At 39.7% G+C, this 18,352-nt stretch overlaps 1 protein-coding gene across 2 annotated transcripts in view; it reads left to right on the top strand.

Moving 5' to 3' along the window:
* The window catches only part of CDK6 (cyclin dependent kinase 6), a 140,179-nt gene that overhangs the window by 105,037 nt on the left and 16,790 nt on the right, over positions 1 to 18,352 (top strand). For both annotated transcript variants that reach the window (XM_030501774.1, XM_030501854.1), the window contains exon 6: positions 15,620 to 15,670. In XM_030501774.1, coding sequence (XP_030357634.1) covers positions 15,620 to 15,670 — 51 coding nt within the window. The remainder of the gene's footprint in view (positions 1 to 15,619; positions 15,671 to 18,352) is intronic.

Raw genomic sequence — 18,352 nt, 5'->3', positions numbered from 1 at the left:
TCATTCCTTGTGGTGAGTTGCTTTGCTGTTGAATGGTCTTGAGGAACAGACAAAGAATCTGTAACTTTGTAAAATGCATACCTGACAGAAGGATTTATATGTACTAAGTGACCTTCAAATTGAATGACAGCATGTCATCTCTTAAAATCGTTTTCCATTAATATTGTTCAGTTATCCAAAGCATTGGGGGAGCAGAAACACTTGTTTAAAGCCTGTAATTGAGAGTAAAGTATTATATGTGATAGTGATTCTATGATATATTGGAACTTTAACAGTGAAATACTATGCAACTTAATATGGAGCTTGTTTTTTTAAGTATAGTACATAACTCTTGCCATAGATCAAGTTCATCAATGCAGGCAAAGATGTGGCTGAAGGTACTTCAGTTTGGACAGGACCAGAAGAGAGAAACCACATCTTCATATAACACACCATAAACAAAACTCTGTCTCAAATCAATGGATAAACTTAGCATGATTTATCTCGGGTGGGCAATAATGGAAAAATCAGCAGGATTTCTGGAAGGAAGGATTATATTCCTTGTCTTTTTAAAATTACCTTTATTAAGAATTGTTTTGCACACGGTTGCAAACTATCATCAAACTGGGTTTTTGGCTTCTTGCTATGTGTATGGATATTGCAGGTGACATCCTGGTCATATTGAACGAAAGAGGAAGACAACTCTGACTGAGAGTAGAGAAGACACTAATTTTGCTTTACCTTTCTGCACATACAAGAATAGTACCATGAACAGAGTCTGAGAGGAGACTCTAAAGATAGTGAAGAGTCTAAAATATGAATACTGCCATGTAAGGAATTGTGAAGCATACTTCTATGACATGACTTTGTCTCATTTTAGAGGCATTTTAATTCTTTGTCAGTTATTTTCCTGGGCTTCAGCTTATCTGATCATTTAGTCCCTACTGGTTTAAGTGGGCATTGTAGTTATGCAGCACTAGGAATATTTTGCTTTGCCTACTAGATCCTGTATTTCTCCATACAGTAAAGTTTCTACCTTTTTTTCAGCTCTAAGCCTAACCTTCCCTTTTGTGCTCTGTTTTCTTATTTCCAACACATTCGCAAAATACCTTTCAAAAGCAGAGACAGAAGAGAGCTGGAACGTATTTTCAAATCTTCTTTATGTTGGAAAGAAGAGAGAAATAGAGGGAGCAGAAGAGGAACATGTGAAAGAAAAAAGGGATGTAGAACTGGATATTGGGAGGGAAGGTTTAATAAAACCAAGACAGTAGAGACATCCAGGCAAAAAACCAACTGTGTAAATACAGCCGTGAATGCTGCTTGTTACTTGGGTTTTCTCTATAAACTGGCAAACATCTTAAATGTGGTTAGAGAGAGAGCTGTTCTTTTTATCATGCAGAAATTTTAAACACAGAGTTTGCAATCATATTATCTGGTGTTTTCCAGTGACCCTTACACCAACGTATCTAGTGGACCAAGAGCTTGAAAGTGTAATCATTCATTTACCTGCTTGCTTGCAGTTAGATTTGGTAGCAGGAAAATTAAAACAACTTCCCTCCCCCCCCCCCCTTCCCCTTTCTGTTTTGTCTTTGTTTTAACAAGCAAAGGTGGATGTTGCAGCTTAGAACTGTATAACCTACATAGCTTGATTTGCAACCTTTGAACCGAAGTACTGTACAGTTCTGGCCTGAGTTTGTTTTTGCCATTTTTGGAAATTATCTTGTTTTGTTACAAGAATGATTTAAGTTGCAAGTGCCATAAAAGTTCACCACAGTCCAGACCAACTGTACTGGGAGAAGGTTCGTTCCTTGGAAAGATCTTGTCAGCCTTCAAAATTCTGTGCTTTGCACTTTTCCTCCTTTATTCTTCTGCCATTCATGTGCATATGAGTGTGTGGGAGGCTGATGGTTTTTCCAAACCAGACCTAATAAAATAGGATTTTTAGTTCCTCCCCAGATAAGTGTCTGGCCTATTACAAAGATTTTCTTCAAGCATTTTTTAAGTTGTGTGGACCCAAACCACGATTTAGCTTAGTGACCTTAGTGATCTGGTGGAACAACAATGACATTTTGCTTCAAACTTAACTAACAAAGACAGAAGACTGCACTTGTTCATGTTGTTTTGCTTTTTGGATAGGCAAGATTGTTTTCTGTTTACTCTGACCTCCGAGGCGGAACTCCCCTTGGCTTTGGGCAGAGGACAAGCACACATTAATGGAGAGAAGGGTGAAAGGTCAGAATAATACCACTAATTATCGAGTATGAAATAGATGTGAGTTTCCAAGACAGCATTACCTCTAAAAGTAAAATACCTTGTTGGTTTTTAGCTCACTTTTTTCCTCAGCCTTTTCTAACTCACATCTTTCTAAGTGTCTACAGTTGGGCTGATTGATAGCCGTTAGTCAAATCCAGTAACTGTATCGGTCTGTGGTTGGAGATGAGTGGTAAGTGAGCGCCTGGCCATTCACTTGTGGTTTTCCTTCTAGTTTCCAGCTGTGCCAGACTTTCAGTCAGAGGAATAGATCTGTTGGTAAGGGAAACCGTTGATAAACCATAGAAACCAAAAACTGTCACTACCCGTGACAAAAAACCAGAAGGGAACCTTGAGGCAGGGTTAGGAGACCTGCAGAAACAGTGTTAGCTGACCAAGTTTAATTTGACTGTTAAATTCAGGTGTGGGGTCATGTCAGGCAGGCACTGGCCAAGGGACCTGGACTGGGTGGCTCTGGGCTGGCAGCTCAAGCCCTGCAGGAGCTCATGAGAGAGTCCCCTCCTGGAAAACTTCCCATAGCTTCTTCATGTGCAGGTGGCACTGCACTAGTCTGAATCCTCCCGACCACGTCATCCTTACAAAAACATACATTCCTTAGAGGGGTGATATTCCAGACTGTGACAATCTGAATTAGCCTGGCCAGAGGTCAGAGGAAGAGACCTTGTGACTAGGAGAAAGACCACAACATGTCAGTCATGATGTAGCTATTTCTAAGTCCTTGATATTACATCACAGCATTTGTAATGGAAATGCTGCTGGTCAGTCCATGTGAAGGTGCACCACCTTTGTGTCTTCTGGAGCATCTCAAAGACAAGTTCATTCCTGGGATAATCCAGAGCAGCCTGAGGGCTGCTTTGATGGTAACCCCAGCTGAAGATGGCTTTCAGCAGTCACTCCACCAGCCAGAGAACAGGAGAGAAGGAGACCAATGTCACCCGTGCCCCTTCCTCTCCAACCTGGAGAGGGATAGCCAGCTGTACACTGCCCAAAGACTTTCCTTTTGAAAGGGTCTCCTGGCTCTTTCACACAGCTTTCCTCTTCAGGAACTTGGCTGAGGGAGGCTTTGCTTTTTGCCTAGAGTTTGGCCAGGGGAAGCTCTGTGTGCTTTTGTTTGACTAGTAATAGAACTAAACATTGTTTTTATTTACTTTTCTCTTCCATAAGAAAACGGCTACAAAAAGGTATTTAAACTCCTGCGATCTTTTCCTGGACACTGGCGCACTCCAGAGAGGGGCGAGAAAGACTAGATTTTAACTGTGGCTCATGTTGCTGAGCTCCCCAGTGTGGGGTTATTTCCTAGTCAGAAATTTTGATCTGGGCAGCTTTACTGAGTTTTACGTATTTGATTGTCCAGAAAAAAAAACTGAGATAATTAGCTCCCATTGGTCAGTCATAAAAATGGTGTGTAATAGTTCAGAAGTATAGAGAATCATAGAATGGTTTAGGTTGGACAGGACGTTAAGGTCATCTAGTTCCAACCCCCCTGCCACAACAGCGTCACTTTCCACTGGACCAGGTTGCTCAAGGCTCTGTCCAGCCTGGCATTGAACACTGCCAGGGATGGAGCATTCACCACTTCGGGCAACCTGTTCCAGTGCCTCACCACCCTCACTGTAAAGAACTTCTTCCTTATATCTAACCTGAACTTGCCCTGTTTAAGTTTAAATCCATTATCCTTTGTCCTGTTGCTACAATCTCTGATGAAGAGTCCCTCTCTGGTGTCCTTGTAGGCCCCCTTCAGATACTGGAAGGCTGCTATGAGGTCTCCACAAATCTGTCTCACGTTTGTGTTTTTCTTTTCAACAGCTTCATACTAGCACTACTCCATATGTACGTGCTCACCAAAGCTGTTAGATGTTCTGTACATTTAAAAACACTCAAATACGCATGAGAGAAGTGGAGAGTGCACCTAAAGGTACGGACAACAGCAGGAGTTTAAAAACGGCTAAAGACAGCAGAGAAAAGCAATAGCTGTTTGAAACATTGTACCAAGTAAATAATTGGCTGTGAGAGAAAAGCTCAAAATGTCAAAGAGAAAAGCGAGAGAAAATTTGGTATTTAGCTTTCTGGAAAACCATTTCTCCAAGGGAAACACAGTGCCCAAAGGCAGCTCCCCGCTGCCTTGCTGGAAAAGCTTACCTACACCACAGAGTTCAGACCACTTCAGAGAACATGCCAGCTGGGCTGGGAGCCTGTGCTTTGGCTGTAGTCAAAGACCTAGATAGAGTCCTAGTTTGGGGAGCAAGGGAGGTGGCCACAGCCTCTCCTGCATTTATGTGCTGCGTGCCACAGAGTAGTGCATGTGGTACCCACATGTGGCTGGAGCCGTCTTTCTTTGCCATCAGTCTTTGGGGTCCTGGTGTTGGCTGCGTACTAAAAAATAGAGAAGAGGCATGGCAGGATACAGCTCACACTAGTTCCTGTCCCTTCTTCCTCTGAAGCCACAGTTTGCCTTGTGATATGAATAAACACGTTGTTGCCTTTCTTCTAATTTTTGTTTGCACAGCGCCTGTGGCACTGCCATCACATACGCTTGCATGCTGTGCTTGACCTGCCGACACACTGGCCCTGTCCGCATGAGTCCGTGTGAGACACAGCCACCACGGTACGCTGACTCTGCGAGAGACAGAGCCAGGCTCTGACAAGTGGAGAGCTCTCAATGTCAGCATGTGACATGCCTGGCTGCCCTCTTATGCTGGCGGCATGCTTCATTTTGCAGTCTTTGAGGAAATGACAGTCTGGCTATGCATGGTCAAACCATATGACTTCTTCCAGAAACTCATGCGTAATGTGCTCTGCTTTCCTTTTATAGATGCACTGAACGCATGCTGTCCAGAAGCAACTCTGAGGCAGACTTTGATGCAGGATTTCTTCTTTTACTTAAATATTCTGTATATTCATAGCTTCTCTGCTAACGTATCCAGGTTTGTCAGTAATAAGTGCTCTTGAAATATAGACATTTGTCAAATAAGAATTTCATCCAAGGGATTACTTCATTTCCACTCATTTTTTCTACTGAGCTGGAGTAAATTGGCATGAAGATTCAGTTACTATTGATTTTGACTGAGTCTGAATCAGTTACCTAAAGGTAAATGACTCAATCAGCTATATCATCCAGAATTTGACCAACTACAGTGAATTATCAGATCATTTTTATTAGATTATGTCCATGAAACAGGTTTTATTATTATGTCAGTACAGCACACACACTGTTCTATACAATTGAATAATTTTCTAAGTGCTTTTTATATCCAAATAATTGGAGTGCAATCTTTCAGCATCTAAAAGAAGTATACATAGCAAGAGATTTTTTCAGTAATGTTCCTATGTGTAGCTGTTAAATTAAGCCTGTTTGGCAGTGATGAATCATACTCTGCCGCTGTAAGAATGAAGATACTCAGTTACAACTAGATCTCATCAGACCATTAGCAATTAAGAGTGTATGTACAAAATCAGAACTGCATCCTAGCTGGGTGTCCTACGCACTGAGGCACAGAAACAGGCTTGCTTGTTTCTCTCCTCCCTTGGAATCAGTTTTCCTTTTCCAGAAAGTAGTTGTGAAAGGAGAGGTAGGTGTTGCTCATCTCCTAGATCTTTTTAAGAGTTTGATGGTGAGGGCACTTTGCTGGAAAGTGAGAGTGGAGTTTAAAGAGGGCCCAGAGTTTTTTGTAAACTCCATTTTTGGCAAACACTACAGCCACAGCTGTGTGAAAAACAAGGCCTAAATTGCTTACCATGGAAAGAAGCTTTTACTCAGTTATTCGCTTGCTCCAGAAAAGGATTCTGTTGTGGGGTTTTTCTTATTCTGAGCAAATCACATTTTTTTTACAGAAAAGACAGCCATCTCTTGGGGAAATCCTTGTAGTCGACATAAAGGTGGTGAACAACCTGGTGATGTGAGGTGATGATGAAAAGTTCAAGATGTGGGGTGGCTCAAAGAGCTGCAGGTGCTCAGCACTTCAGAGACTGAGGAAACATTCCATTTGTAAAGACAGAGTTGTATGCTATTCTCATTAAAGTAAACTGCCAATAGAGTTGGCCCATGGGCAGCACAGAAGCAGGGCTACGGCTCAGTAATGGCAAAGCAGAGATAACAGCATGAAAGTTTTCCCAGCATTAATTTGGGAAGCTTTGAAACACACGAATGTACAGTATAAAGTGTATTAACACTGCAGTTGCATAGGGGTGGGTGGCATCTGAGCAGGGTTGTCACCTGAAAGTTCTTTTTTGGTTTTTTCTCTTTGGTATAAGAAATTAACTTACTCTTCCTTGTGGTCAGGATTCAAGCCTGAGTAACTAAGTGTATTGCATGGGACAAAGTGTTGCTTAGGACAAAGTTACATCTAGTTTAACTGGCCTTTGAAAACTCTATCAGTTTTCCTTGCATGGTTGCTCTACATACTTTCTACCTGAAGTGCTTATCTCAAGTTTTTCTGCAGGTGTTTATTAATTCACTGTAAGCCAGCACAGCTGCTAAAAATTAAAGTATTTTCTTCACACCATCCTTCTAATCCACTTTCATGTCTTTTGACACTCAAACTCAGCAGCTGGAGGAAAAGGTTGAGGTTGAAATTTCACCTCTGCTCACATAACAGTTTACTGTTTGGTACTGAAATGTTTTTCCTGCCTTTCTTGTCTGAAGGGTTGTAATCCGCTTTCAGAGATTTTTTTCTGACCAAGAGTGTTTTATTACAGCTGAAGGTGATGAGACATATTAGTTGCTGGGGGAAAAGGGGGCGGCAGTTCTTCTGATGTTTCGGGTTTATCTGAGAATTTAAAGAGGCTTAGTGCAACAGGTGCCATTAACACCTAATACAGGGGCAACAGAAGTGATCACAGATCAAAACATGTACTCAATACCACCTAGGAGCAGCTCAAGCCCAGCTGGAGAGAAAACCCAAGGATTCTCTCTCTTAGCTTGTAATGTTTGCCCAGAGGGGGAAAAAATAATGCCTTATTCTTGGATTTTATTCTCTCTTGAGAATTTTAGGTTCCAGATGGTATAGAGCATTTTGAATTCTATGTTTCCTTCAAATATGGAAATTTGATATCTATAGGAGCTCTCTTGTCTGAAGTCTCAGAGACTGCCCATGCACAGCCACTGTTTCCTCATTATCCTCTCTCCTGAGAGAGAATACAGAAAACTAAATAAGTGATCACAGGAAGAGCATGACCGCATTGTATTTGTCATACCAGTAGTACTTTCAGGATGCTATAAAAATGCAGAAGCCTGCAGTTTAGTTACATAATTAAACTTCAAACTGCTGACCAGATAGATGTAATTTAACTGTGTGTGGTGACGGGGTGGGTGTTTAACACACAAGCAGTTAAATCATAGTGCTAGTAGAACTGTCAGTACAAACAAGAGGATTACTTCTTTTTCTGAGCAGGGACCATACATTTTTTTCCTTTCCCTTCTTCCAAGGTCAGTTGTGTACATACTTCCAGAACTTGCTTCAAATATTAGGACAGTTTTCAAGATGCCACTGTTATAGCATGCTCCCTGAGCTGAGATAACGACTTTTAATGCCCTGGTGAAATAAACCTACAAATCTTCTGGAAAAGCAAATGTCCACAGATAAGAGAACTGTGACGTGCGTGCTGAGGGAATAAGTGAAGGACGTTCAACCATCAAGGCTCTTCCATTTCAAAATGTAGTGTTAAATAATGAATGCTGAAGTATTTTTGCCTGGGAACAGATGAGATCTGCCCATGTTAGAGCATATTCTGGTCAAAGATAATATGCACTTACCTTAATTTTCAGGGGTTTTAATATATATGTGTGTGTGTGTGTGTGCGTGTATCCTTCTGTTGAAGCACCTTTTTATTCCTAAAGAGGTTGTGAAACCAGATCTCACTTGCCTTGGTCCTGGGGTCATGTCTGTGATGATGTCTGTGATAAAGCTCTCTTTTATGTCAGTGATCGGGCAACAAGGCCCATCATTCTGCTCCAAGGACACCAGGGACCTTGAAACACAATGCTTTACATGAAGGGTGTCAGGCAAATGTTAAGCACCCAGGAAAAAGATTTTACGTTGCCCAGTTCCTAAGGGATCTTTGAAGATGCTTGTATTTTTTCTCATTTATGCTTTCTCTTGCTTGCTTTATTTATTGCTTTATTTAATTTTTGTTGGATTTTTCATCAACAAGTGAATCTACACAGTAGCTGGCCCTGCATTGGTCATAAAGCTGTACACTGTGCCTCTGGTTTCCCTTTTACTAACGTTTCCCTTTCAGTTATGCCTGCAAAGGGAACATGCATATCCATCTTCAAGTTTCTTGTGATTAGTCCACTTTACAACTCTGGCTCTTCCCAGGCTGTCAACCTACATGTTAAAAACCCTACGAAAGTCCAGCATCTCCATGTAATACAATCATTTGCAGCGAAGCAGTGTAAACTTTCCATGATGAAAACCCACACCAGGAAACATTCATGTAATGATCAATCCTAACCTCAAGTGGATGGGCAAAATGATGCCAAATCTTTTTTAGTGTCTTCTCTTTCAATATTAATACTCCCTTCTATTTTGGCTTTTACCGCCCCTGGCACACCAGTAGCTTGCAGCTTCCAGCCATATTTCTAGCAGCTTTGTACATGAACAGTGGCCTGGAAGCTCCCTGTACCAGGGGGGTCTTTCCCTTGTTGGTTTGTATCTATACACAACTCAGAAATCCCATGTTTCTTAAGAACTAGAGTGCACGTGCATTTGAGCGTCAGAATATTATCTTTAGATTTAGAATTCATTTACTTCATTTTAAATAGCAATGGGGGAGCACTGGAAGTTTGCAGTAGCTTTTCAGAAACTACCTGTTTATCTGCTTCTGTCTGCTGGATGACATGAGAAACTCCAGAAAAAATAATTACTGCAATTCTTTTGATGCATTAGATCTGATTCTAATAATAATTTAATACTGACATAGCCCAAATGATCTTAGAGATGTTATTCATGATTGTGGTACTATCCTACTTGAAGAATGATAGATTTGAGTAAAAAAAAATAGAGCTATTAAAGACTGAAATGAGAAACTCAAGATGGCTGGTCTGTTTTCTGTCAGATTTTAGCTGAAGAGCATTTCCTCAGTCGTAATGTTTATCTGTGTCATCTTTCTACTTTATAAGTAGGAGAAGATAAGTTTCTTATAAGTTTTGAGCAATTTGTGATCAAGTGTAATAAGCTCTGCATAAGTAACTTCTTCCTATGCTGTGTCTGGCACCCCTCCACACAAAGATATTTTTGAAGGGAAAGGAGAGGGAGAAGTACAAATAATGTTACGTTTAAAATGAGAACTCTGAATTGCACAACAGCTGAGGCAAGTCGCTTGTGACTGGAAGTGGGTAACTGTCCAGAGCATGCAATGTTGTCAGCTGTGGCCTGTTTTCAGAGTAAAGCTTTATACTGTACCATATTCATTTTACCTATCAGAAGGGCTGATGATCTTCATCTTTAAACAATGATATATGTTTTTTTTTCCTTTTGTCTTGCCTTAGTTTCTCGTTTCACACCTGCAGTACAGACTTGTCCAGGGGATCTGTTAAAGAGAAACAGTAGTGGGAACATCAGTGAGGAATCAGCTCAGAAATAATCTCTCTGAATAAAGGTTTCCACAGGACAGTCCAGGTCATGTTATTTCTAGTCGTCTCATAATTCTAGTTTTAGGTCTTAGTTGTTTTCAATTCTAAAAATGAAAATATTTTCTTCATAAAAAGTAACTAATAATCTGACAAATTATTTGCCAGCTATTCACATTTTATAATATGAAAAGAAAAAAGAAAAAAGTCCTTTAAATATATCTCTATGTAGCTTGGCAGGTTTCCCATGGCACGATGCAGGATTTCTTGGCAAATGTTTCTTGGCTTTAGCTTTTTTAGTTTCTTCACCATCCCCTTGTTGCTCTTATACACATAGACATACAAACTCCTAGACTTAAGTAATACAACCTTACCAGCTTCTAAAATTCCTTATACGACTTCCATGAACTGCTGCTATATTCTTTCCCTTTACATTTTTTGCTCCACTAAGTCAAATTGTCATGAACTTTCTTTCAACACCTCCCTCATCTTGTCTAATGCCTTCAAAGCAGCAGCTATCTGTTCTAAAATCACTGTTTTTCTTCCCATCCCTTCTCCTTGCCATCTCTTCAACCAGACTGTCTAAGCCCTGCTTGCGCAAAAAGCAAGTTGTACTTTTGCCACCCATGATGCTCTTTCCATTGTAGAGAGTTCATGAGTGACTTCACTGAGTACATGTGTATTGCCAGAACAGACTTTTCACTGAGAATATTGTATATATTCAAGTTAGTAATCAAGAGATAATCGTTACTGTTTTTTCTGTGATAACAAGGAAGGGGATGGGATTCCCAACTGCTGTTGTCACCCCACTGAGCATATGGACTAGCAGAAAATAGATAGTTATTTTGGTAGCTACTTTTTACATATCTGAAAGGAAACAAGTCTTGCCTAGCCTTGGAGACACTTGGATTGGCAACTCTAGACCTGTCATGGCAGGTCTGTAATATGTTTTGATTAGAAAGTGAATTTCTAGACTTTTTTTCTTTCCCTCTTCAATACTGTTTTTCTTCACACAACCTTTTTTCCATGTATGCATTTTACCTGTAGTTTAATAACTCATTGTTAGAAACTGAAAGCTACATTTCCAATTAAAGTGTCACTAATAATTGGTTGAAAATGTCACTGTAAAGAAACCTGCAGACATACTTTCCTGTGTCTCAATGTACATGGGTTTATTAGACTATTTTTTTCCTGTGCTGCAGTATAGACCAGAGCAGTGCTTATTAATATCTTTAATTCCAATCTTTATGAAAATTTTAACTTTTCTTATGAAAAGTTACAGAACCTCTATGCTTTGTAGACTAAAGGCTGAAAGTAAAGCCTAAAAGTAATGTGACCAGTTTACAGTTAAACCTCATTTATTTATCTCTTGGGTGTCATTGCATTGTCATTGTATACAATACTTTTAGCATTGCTTTGGCATGTCCATGGAGTTGCACCAGAGAAAATTTTTTCAAGAGACTTGCTTAGGAAATGTTTATGCCTCAGTTATTACTGAGTAGCACAGACATGAAACAGGGTGTCTATAATAAAGCACTAAAGTAAAGCACTCAACCTTTCAGACACCTATATCCAGTTCAGATATAGACAGAATATTCAGTGAAGGTGAGACTCAGCACAGAACAACAACATGAGCTGAGTATATTCCTTTGGACATGACAAAAGAGCCTCAAGTAGGTAAATGGTGAAATTTAATTTGTTCAGCTACATAAAGGCATGAGAGCTTTTCAGCCAGAAGATTAGCAGTGCAATTCCTTCTAAACTATAAGCAGATGGTAACTTTTTCAGGATTTGTGAGGTTTTACATTGCAACCTTATGTCATGAACTGTATTTTTATTTCTGTATTATCACAGCATCACAGAATAGTTGAGGTTCGAGGGGACCTCTGGAGATGATCTGGTCCAACCCCAACTGCTCAAGAAGGCCCATCTAGAACTGGTTGCCCAGGACCATGTCCAGATGGCTTTTGAGTATCTCCAAGGTGGGAGGCTCCACAGCCTCCCTGGGCAACCTGTGCTGGTGCTCGGTCACCCTCACAGTGAAAGAAGTGTTTTGTTATGTTCAGAGGGAACCTCCTGTGCTGCTGTTGGTACCCATTGCCTCATGCCCTGTCACTGGGCACCTCTGACCTGTATTCCCTCCTTCTGACCTGATTTCCCTCCTCCCCTCTCCCTAAAAAATCAAAGAAGCAACAACCAACAAAAATAGGAAGTTACAGAGACACAACAACATAGAATCATAAAATCATAGAATCATAGAACTGAGACTTCTTGAGCAAATAGGGAGATTCAATGTCTTGGGTACATTGTAAGTCTTTTCATCCCATCTTCTTTCCTGCTCAAGTGTTTATTTTGTAACAGCAATAGTGTCGGAGCCCTCAGAGCATGGATTCTGTAGCAAGTAAAGTCAGGAAAGGTTGAGAGGATCAAGGAACCACACAAAAGGCAAGTGTATCCCTATGGATAGCCCTTTCCTCTATTGGAATATCCCTCTCTCCTGAGACACTCAAATACACAGATTTTAGAAGCTCTTTGAAGTCAGAGGACATGCTCACATCTTCTGCCACAGGAGACAAACCCAGCTCCATGCCTTTCCCAAGGGAAAAAGAAGGAATTCTAGAAAATCAGCTCTCAGTGTTCAACAAGTCTTACACAAATTATCATCACAGAGAGAACATATCCCCAAGTAAGGACTTCTGGATTGAGTTTGCATAAATAAACCTCAGGAAGTGAGTGGGTGAGTGAGTCAAGTGAAAGATACCAAAAACAAAAGTAAAATTCTACATTTCTGTGACTGCTGGGTATGGTCCCAGTTCAGTGGTACTGGGAGAGCTGATGTGCACCTTTAAGAATAGACTTAAAAAAACAATCAGCTTGAGGTGAAAGTTTTTTTATGTGTACTGGACTTGCAGTGCTGGCAAGTCATTGCTGAAGAGTAACTAGTGCCAAAATGTGAGACGGGATCTTCATACAGCTGCTGATTAAGTGAATCTACTTCCCCAATCATCCGTCCAATATTCCAATTGAACCTCCAGCCAAAATTCATGAGGCAAATTTCATTACGTTAGTGGTGCCTAACCTGGAGTTGGCAATCTGTTGTAGTCATGATGGTGGGATGGATAGGAGGTTAAAAGATGAATTAGTAACACTTCATTATGATGAAATATCAAAGTATGTTGGAAGGTCACCTTGTGTTGTATAATTATATATTCAAAAGAATTTAAATTCTTGCTTCAGCCCCCAGTGAATCTGAGACAGCAGCAATGATGGGAAAAACCTCCCTTAAAAATCCCAAGAATTATACTTGTTTTGGCATGACACTGCCTAAGGTGATTTGCAAACAAGGCTGACTGACTTTGCCAAGCTTTCACATTAACGCAAGGTTCAGCATACATTTTAAAACATTAAATCAGCTTTCCATTTCCATGGATAGGATTATTTGATTGTGTAGATTTTGTTAGTTTAAAGGGCCTAAATACTCTAATGCTGAAGCCAAAATTAAATACGTAGAGTAACTGCATATTAATAATTTTAAGCAGTCATTCAAACAAAAAAATGTCTAAGGTTGTCATATTGTCTGTCTTTGGAAGATATGGAGTGTGTCTGCTGCCACAAACAATACTAGGATTGTAGCTGCTGACCATTTTGAAAATTGGGCTCAAAACTTACAGCAGCAGTAGATGCTCCTGTCTGAGTGAAGTTAAGCTTTGGGTTTTTGTAGAAGCCAGAATTGCTGAATACCTTACAGCTTAAAAAAAATACCTCCAAGAAAGAGACCTCTACGTGTGAGTTGAAATGGTCTTATCAAGAGGCTGCAGTCAGTAAATATCATGTATATCTGGGAAGCAGCACATACCATTATTTATTATTTATTCAGAATCAAAATAAATAAAGCCCTTTATGGACAAGTAAGAGGCTTCCGCATTTTACCCCATCCGTTTCAATCTGATGTCATATGGTTTCAAATTGGACTTGATGAAATTGTTCTGTCCGTGTCCCTGCACAAAGCAGTTTGCAGTGTAAGTCAATATGACATGACCTGAATGGCAGTAAACATGAAGGAGACAAAATGCATGTTCAGTCCATCAAAGATGGTCAGCATGTCTTCTAGTTATTGCTCTGCACTTTTTTTTAGAATCATAGAGTAATAGAATGGTTTGGGTTAGAAGGGACCTTAAAGGTCATCTAGTTCCAATCCCCCTGCCATGGGCAGGGACACCTTCCGCTAGACCAGGTTTTTCTTGGTGGCACAGATTTCTGCAGATTATTATGTCTAACTGAGAAATGTCACAGTGCTCTGGGTCTACTTACTGTATTTGGTGTGGACCTGCAAGATAGGCAGTGACACTGGAGCTCTTGTCTGTGTGAGAGTGTCAAGACATAAAGCACCATTTTTCAGAAATAACTCGTGGTTAGCAAAAGGATTCCCAGATTTTACACCTGCTCCTGCATATGGGCAATGAAAAGGGAAGGACTATAGCTGAGTCCTCCTTGTTCTCCCAATGTAGATGGGAGAGGTCTTGTCCTTTGAAGAACAACAGTGAAATGATGTCTTTAGCTATCACTGCTGTTAAGGATCTGTATCAGACAGAAGAAAATGAGTAGGCAGAGAGAGGCAGGAGAACCAGTGGTTCCCCATAACCAAAGGCTGGCAGTAAAAACATGGGAATACGCATTGTTTGTTAAGTCACCAGGTCTCAGTTGAACGGGTTTGGAAACTGTAAGTTTACAGCATGGCCGGTACTCTGAGAGGTGCTCCAGAAGAGAGGGGCAGCCTTGCTATCAGTTGAGCCAAGTTAGTATCCAGTTTGCAGTGTGTCTGAATTGTGTTTCCTGGAGTAATCTACCATTTGTTGAACCAAAATGGTAAGCGACACCTAGGGCCTAATCTTCACAGATGCCCTCATTCTTGACTGGATCTCTAATCATCCATTGGTAATCTGTTGGAATGCCTTGGGAGTTTAAACATAAAATTGCACTGTTGATCACACCTTACTGAATTCAACACAAGGGTGGCCATACAGCCATACAAATCTGAATTTCATACTTTACTTAGGCACGATAGGGTGACAGTATTTTATAGATGATGAGTGAAAATATTTTAAGTTGCACTTCAAAAAATGTGTGTACCACTCTCTTGAATGTACTTTTAGTCACTGTTTTTTCTGAAAGCCTTCGGACATTCAGCCTATTAATTTGTTTCTTTCCTGCACGTATCTTTATTTATGCAGCAGAAGTATTCCTCTCCTTCAAGGTAAATTCTGTACCGTCTCACACCCCATTCTTTACAGACCTTCATAAATCCATTGTCATTTATTTGGCCCTTAAACTTAGGAGCACATTTCCAATATGCAGAATACAAGAAATCTAATTTTGAATTTATATCCATAATAATTCATCTCTAATTTGATTATATTTTAATGAATTGCATGACATTCACTCCGTTTCTGTCTCTCTAAACAGCTATTTGAGTATGTTCTTTATAGTGAAAACTATTCTGTTAATGATGTAATTCATAAGATAGTATTAGTTGAGAGAAAGTAACTTCATTCATGTTAAAGGACACAAATTTTCAAAAGTATTATATTTAAAAATATGTGTCATCTGTCCCTTTTTTTGTCAGTTTTTGTAGAAACTTGGAAGGTGCTCTCAGAGACTGGATAAAACATGGAGGCAGAAGAAGTGAGGTCTCAAAAAAAATAATACGTTTTACCCTATGTTGGCAGGTGTCAATGACAAATATAAAAACGTGTTAATTAAAGCAAGTCACCTCTTAAAGATATTTCTTTATTCTTTCAGACCACTCTTCCGTGGAAATTCAGATGTTGATCAGCTAGGAAAAATCTTTGAGTAAGTAATGACTAATTTCATTATGTCGATATCTGTTTAACATTGAAACACTGTGGTTTCTCTGCCATGTTTTCATGCAATAGTGTGACTAGAACAAAGTATTCCTAAAACATATTTCCTATTGCTACCGTATGCAACATGATATTTCCGTGTATTCTGTGTCAGAGTGGGAGGAGGAAGCAACATGGAATATAGTTTTGCAGAACTAACAGCCATTATCAGGAAGTTACGAGAGAGTTCTGTTTTGGGCTTTTTAAATCTCTTAAACATATTGTGCGTGTACCATTCATGCATATACCTAAACAGTTAAATCCAAGAGATTGTCTTCATGTAAACAAATGCAGAGGTTTTATTTTTCACTAATTTCTTTGTGTATTTCAGAAATCAACATTAGAATACTTTAAAATTGTTATTAAATCTCTAGGATTATTACCAACAGCTTCTTTGAAGGAAAGACTCCTGTACATCAGAACATATTTTAGCTTTTAAAAATATAGTGTGTAGCCTGTTAATAGTCCATATTTTGGTCAAGAAGTTAACTGTGAGAACAGAAGAAATATCAGCATTTTAACATGTGCTTTGTCAGAGATGAACCGATTGGCTTTATTTTAAAACCATTGTACAGTTCTAGGAGTTTGTGCTTTTCTTCATCAGAGATGTCAGAGGTTTGGGAGGTGGAGAGGCTCTAAACTCTCCAAGGGAGAATAATTCTCCTCCAAAATATGTTCTTAGTTAAAAAAACAAAAAATTAAGTTATTGATATTGCAGATAATAAAGTTGGATTATATCACTTTTTCTTCTAAAAGCTCTTCAGGGCAAGGAACATTTCTGAATTTAGAAGAACCATGTAAATTTTACATCTTATGTATGTAACATGTACTTAAGAAATCAAAGCCACGTAGGGCTGGTCCCACTCCAGAGGACAAATGCCCATGTGCCTCTGTATCTCTGTCTTCTCTTTCGTATGGAGGGGCTGCAGGGATCCAGATGAAATAAGAAATAGGTAGCAGAGAGAGAAAGCTGAAATATTATTCTCTTGGAAGATATTCCAAAGAGAAGATAGTACAATTTCTAGGGAGAAGTGGTTAAACAGAACAAATATTGAATTCCTCCGTTTAACCATTTTCCCAGTTCTCAAATCATAATAGATCTGTTTCTAAGCATTTTCATTATTTAATATGAGGTTTCCAAATTGCAGGTCTTGATTTCACACAGTTGACTTCCCTTTCCTGCATACCATACCAGTGTATGTGACTCACTTGCGTGGTTAATTTGTCATGCGCTGAATAGCTCTTCCTGCCCAATCCAGAAAAATCAGTCCATAAAGTTTGCTTTTTCTTCTTCTGCCAAATCTACTGCTTTAGTCCTACAATATTCTTCTTTATTAAATGAAGACAGTTTTGATACATACAACATAATTTATAATTAAAAAATACATAGCTGTGTTTTTTTTTTTAAGGATTTTTATGACTTTTAAGGGGAAAAATCAAAATGAACTGGACTAGGATTAAATACGTAGCTGCTAGCGGCAGCCTCCGACGGGGATCTTTCCATCCCTAGGGGCTGAGATTACCTGTGCAGAAAAGAATTCATCAAGAAGAGAAAATGCTGTGCTAATTTTAGAAGAAATTCCTTATTACGCATTTACTTAAGGAGAAAGTTTGGTTTTCCTTCTTTTGTGCAGTTCACTTTAAATAGTTCAAAAGTTTCTTTCTTGGGTTCTGAGGGGCTTATGTTAAATAGTACTTATGTTGTGTTTTTACAGCTGGAGAACCCCCTACAGTTAGGCATAGCTCTTCTTGTAGGAGGGTTGTTTCTTTCTGCAGTAGTGACTCATTCTGCAGACTAATTTGGACAGAAAGTAGTTTCTGGATTTTTGTGCCATCTGGACTGTTGCATTCTTTCAGATAATGGGGCCATGGTCTACCTTTGCTTTACCTGTGCATTCCGATTTGCATCAGGTAAAATTCCACCGCATGTGAGGGTAAATCCCTCAGAGGCAGCCCAAAACATTTTCCTGCTTTTCCAGGTCGCCATCAGCATGTGAGATATCGTCACAGATTTCAGGCTAAATGCTGAAATGTTTGAGCAGACTTGTCTCCCATTGTGATCAATGGGAGTGGAAAGTACTTGGCATTTCTCAAGACCAGGCCTGAACCTTTGGCAGGAGGTGAAACTCATCCAAGCTCCCAAACTTAGTCACTGAAATGATAGTGCTACCAGACCAGAGTGAGGGCACCTACTCTGACATTCATTGTTAGAGTTTTGAGTACTACATGAGTGTATAACTAAAAATGTCTCTCCTTTCCACTCTTGGTCTCATCCACCATACCCGTCTGACAGGCTGCCTCCTTGTTTCTTTTTGTTAGCTTTGCCTGTGCCTGTGCTTATTCTGCCCTGTTCATGCTCTCTCATGCAAATGCTAAAAAAATTGGGTCTAACCAAACACATTTGAATGGCAGGTTGAACTTCATTGTTATTTAAAATATTTAACTCCCGCATCGTCCTACAGTGCTGTTTGTATTATATTTAATACGGGTCCAGACCCTCAAATAGATAATCACATGGCTTTAACCACCATGGCCAAGGGAATTGCCCCATCCCCCCCCATAGCTGTGGTGATAAAAGAAGAACTCAATTTTTCATACAGATTTAACTTACCGTTTCCCAAAAGCTGTGGTA

This window comes from Strigops habroptila, chromosome 1, assembly GCF_004027225.2.
Source record: "Strigops habroptila isolate Jane chromosome 1, bStrHab1.2.pri, whole genome shotgun sequence".
In the NCBI taxonomy this organism is placed as follows: domain Eukaryota; kingdom Metazoa; phylum Chordata; class Aves; order Psittaciformes; family Psittacidae; genus Strigops; species Strigops habroptila.
This window is presented reverse-complemented; position numbering and strand designations above follow the sequence as displayed.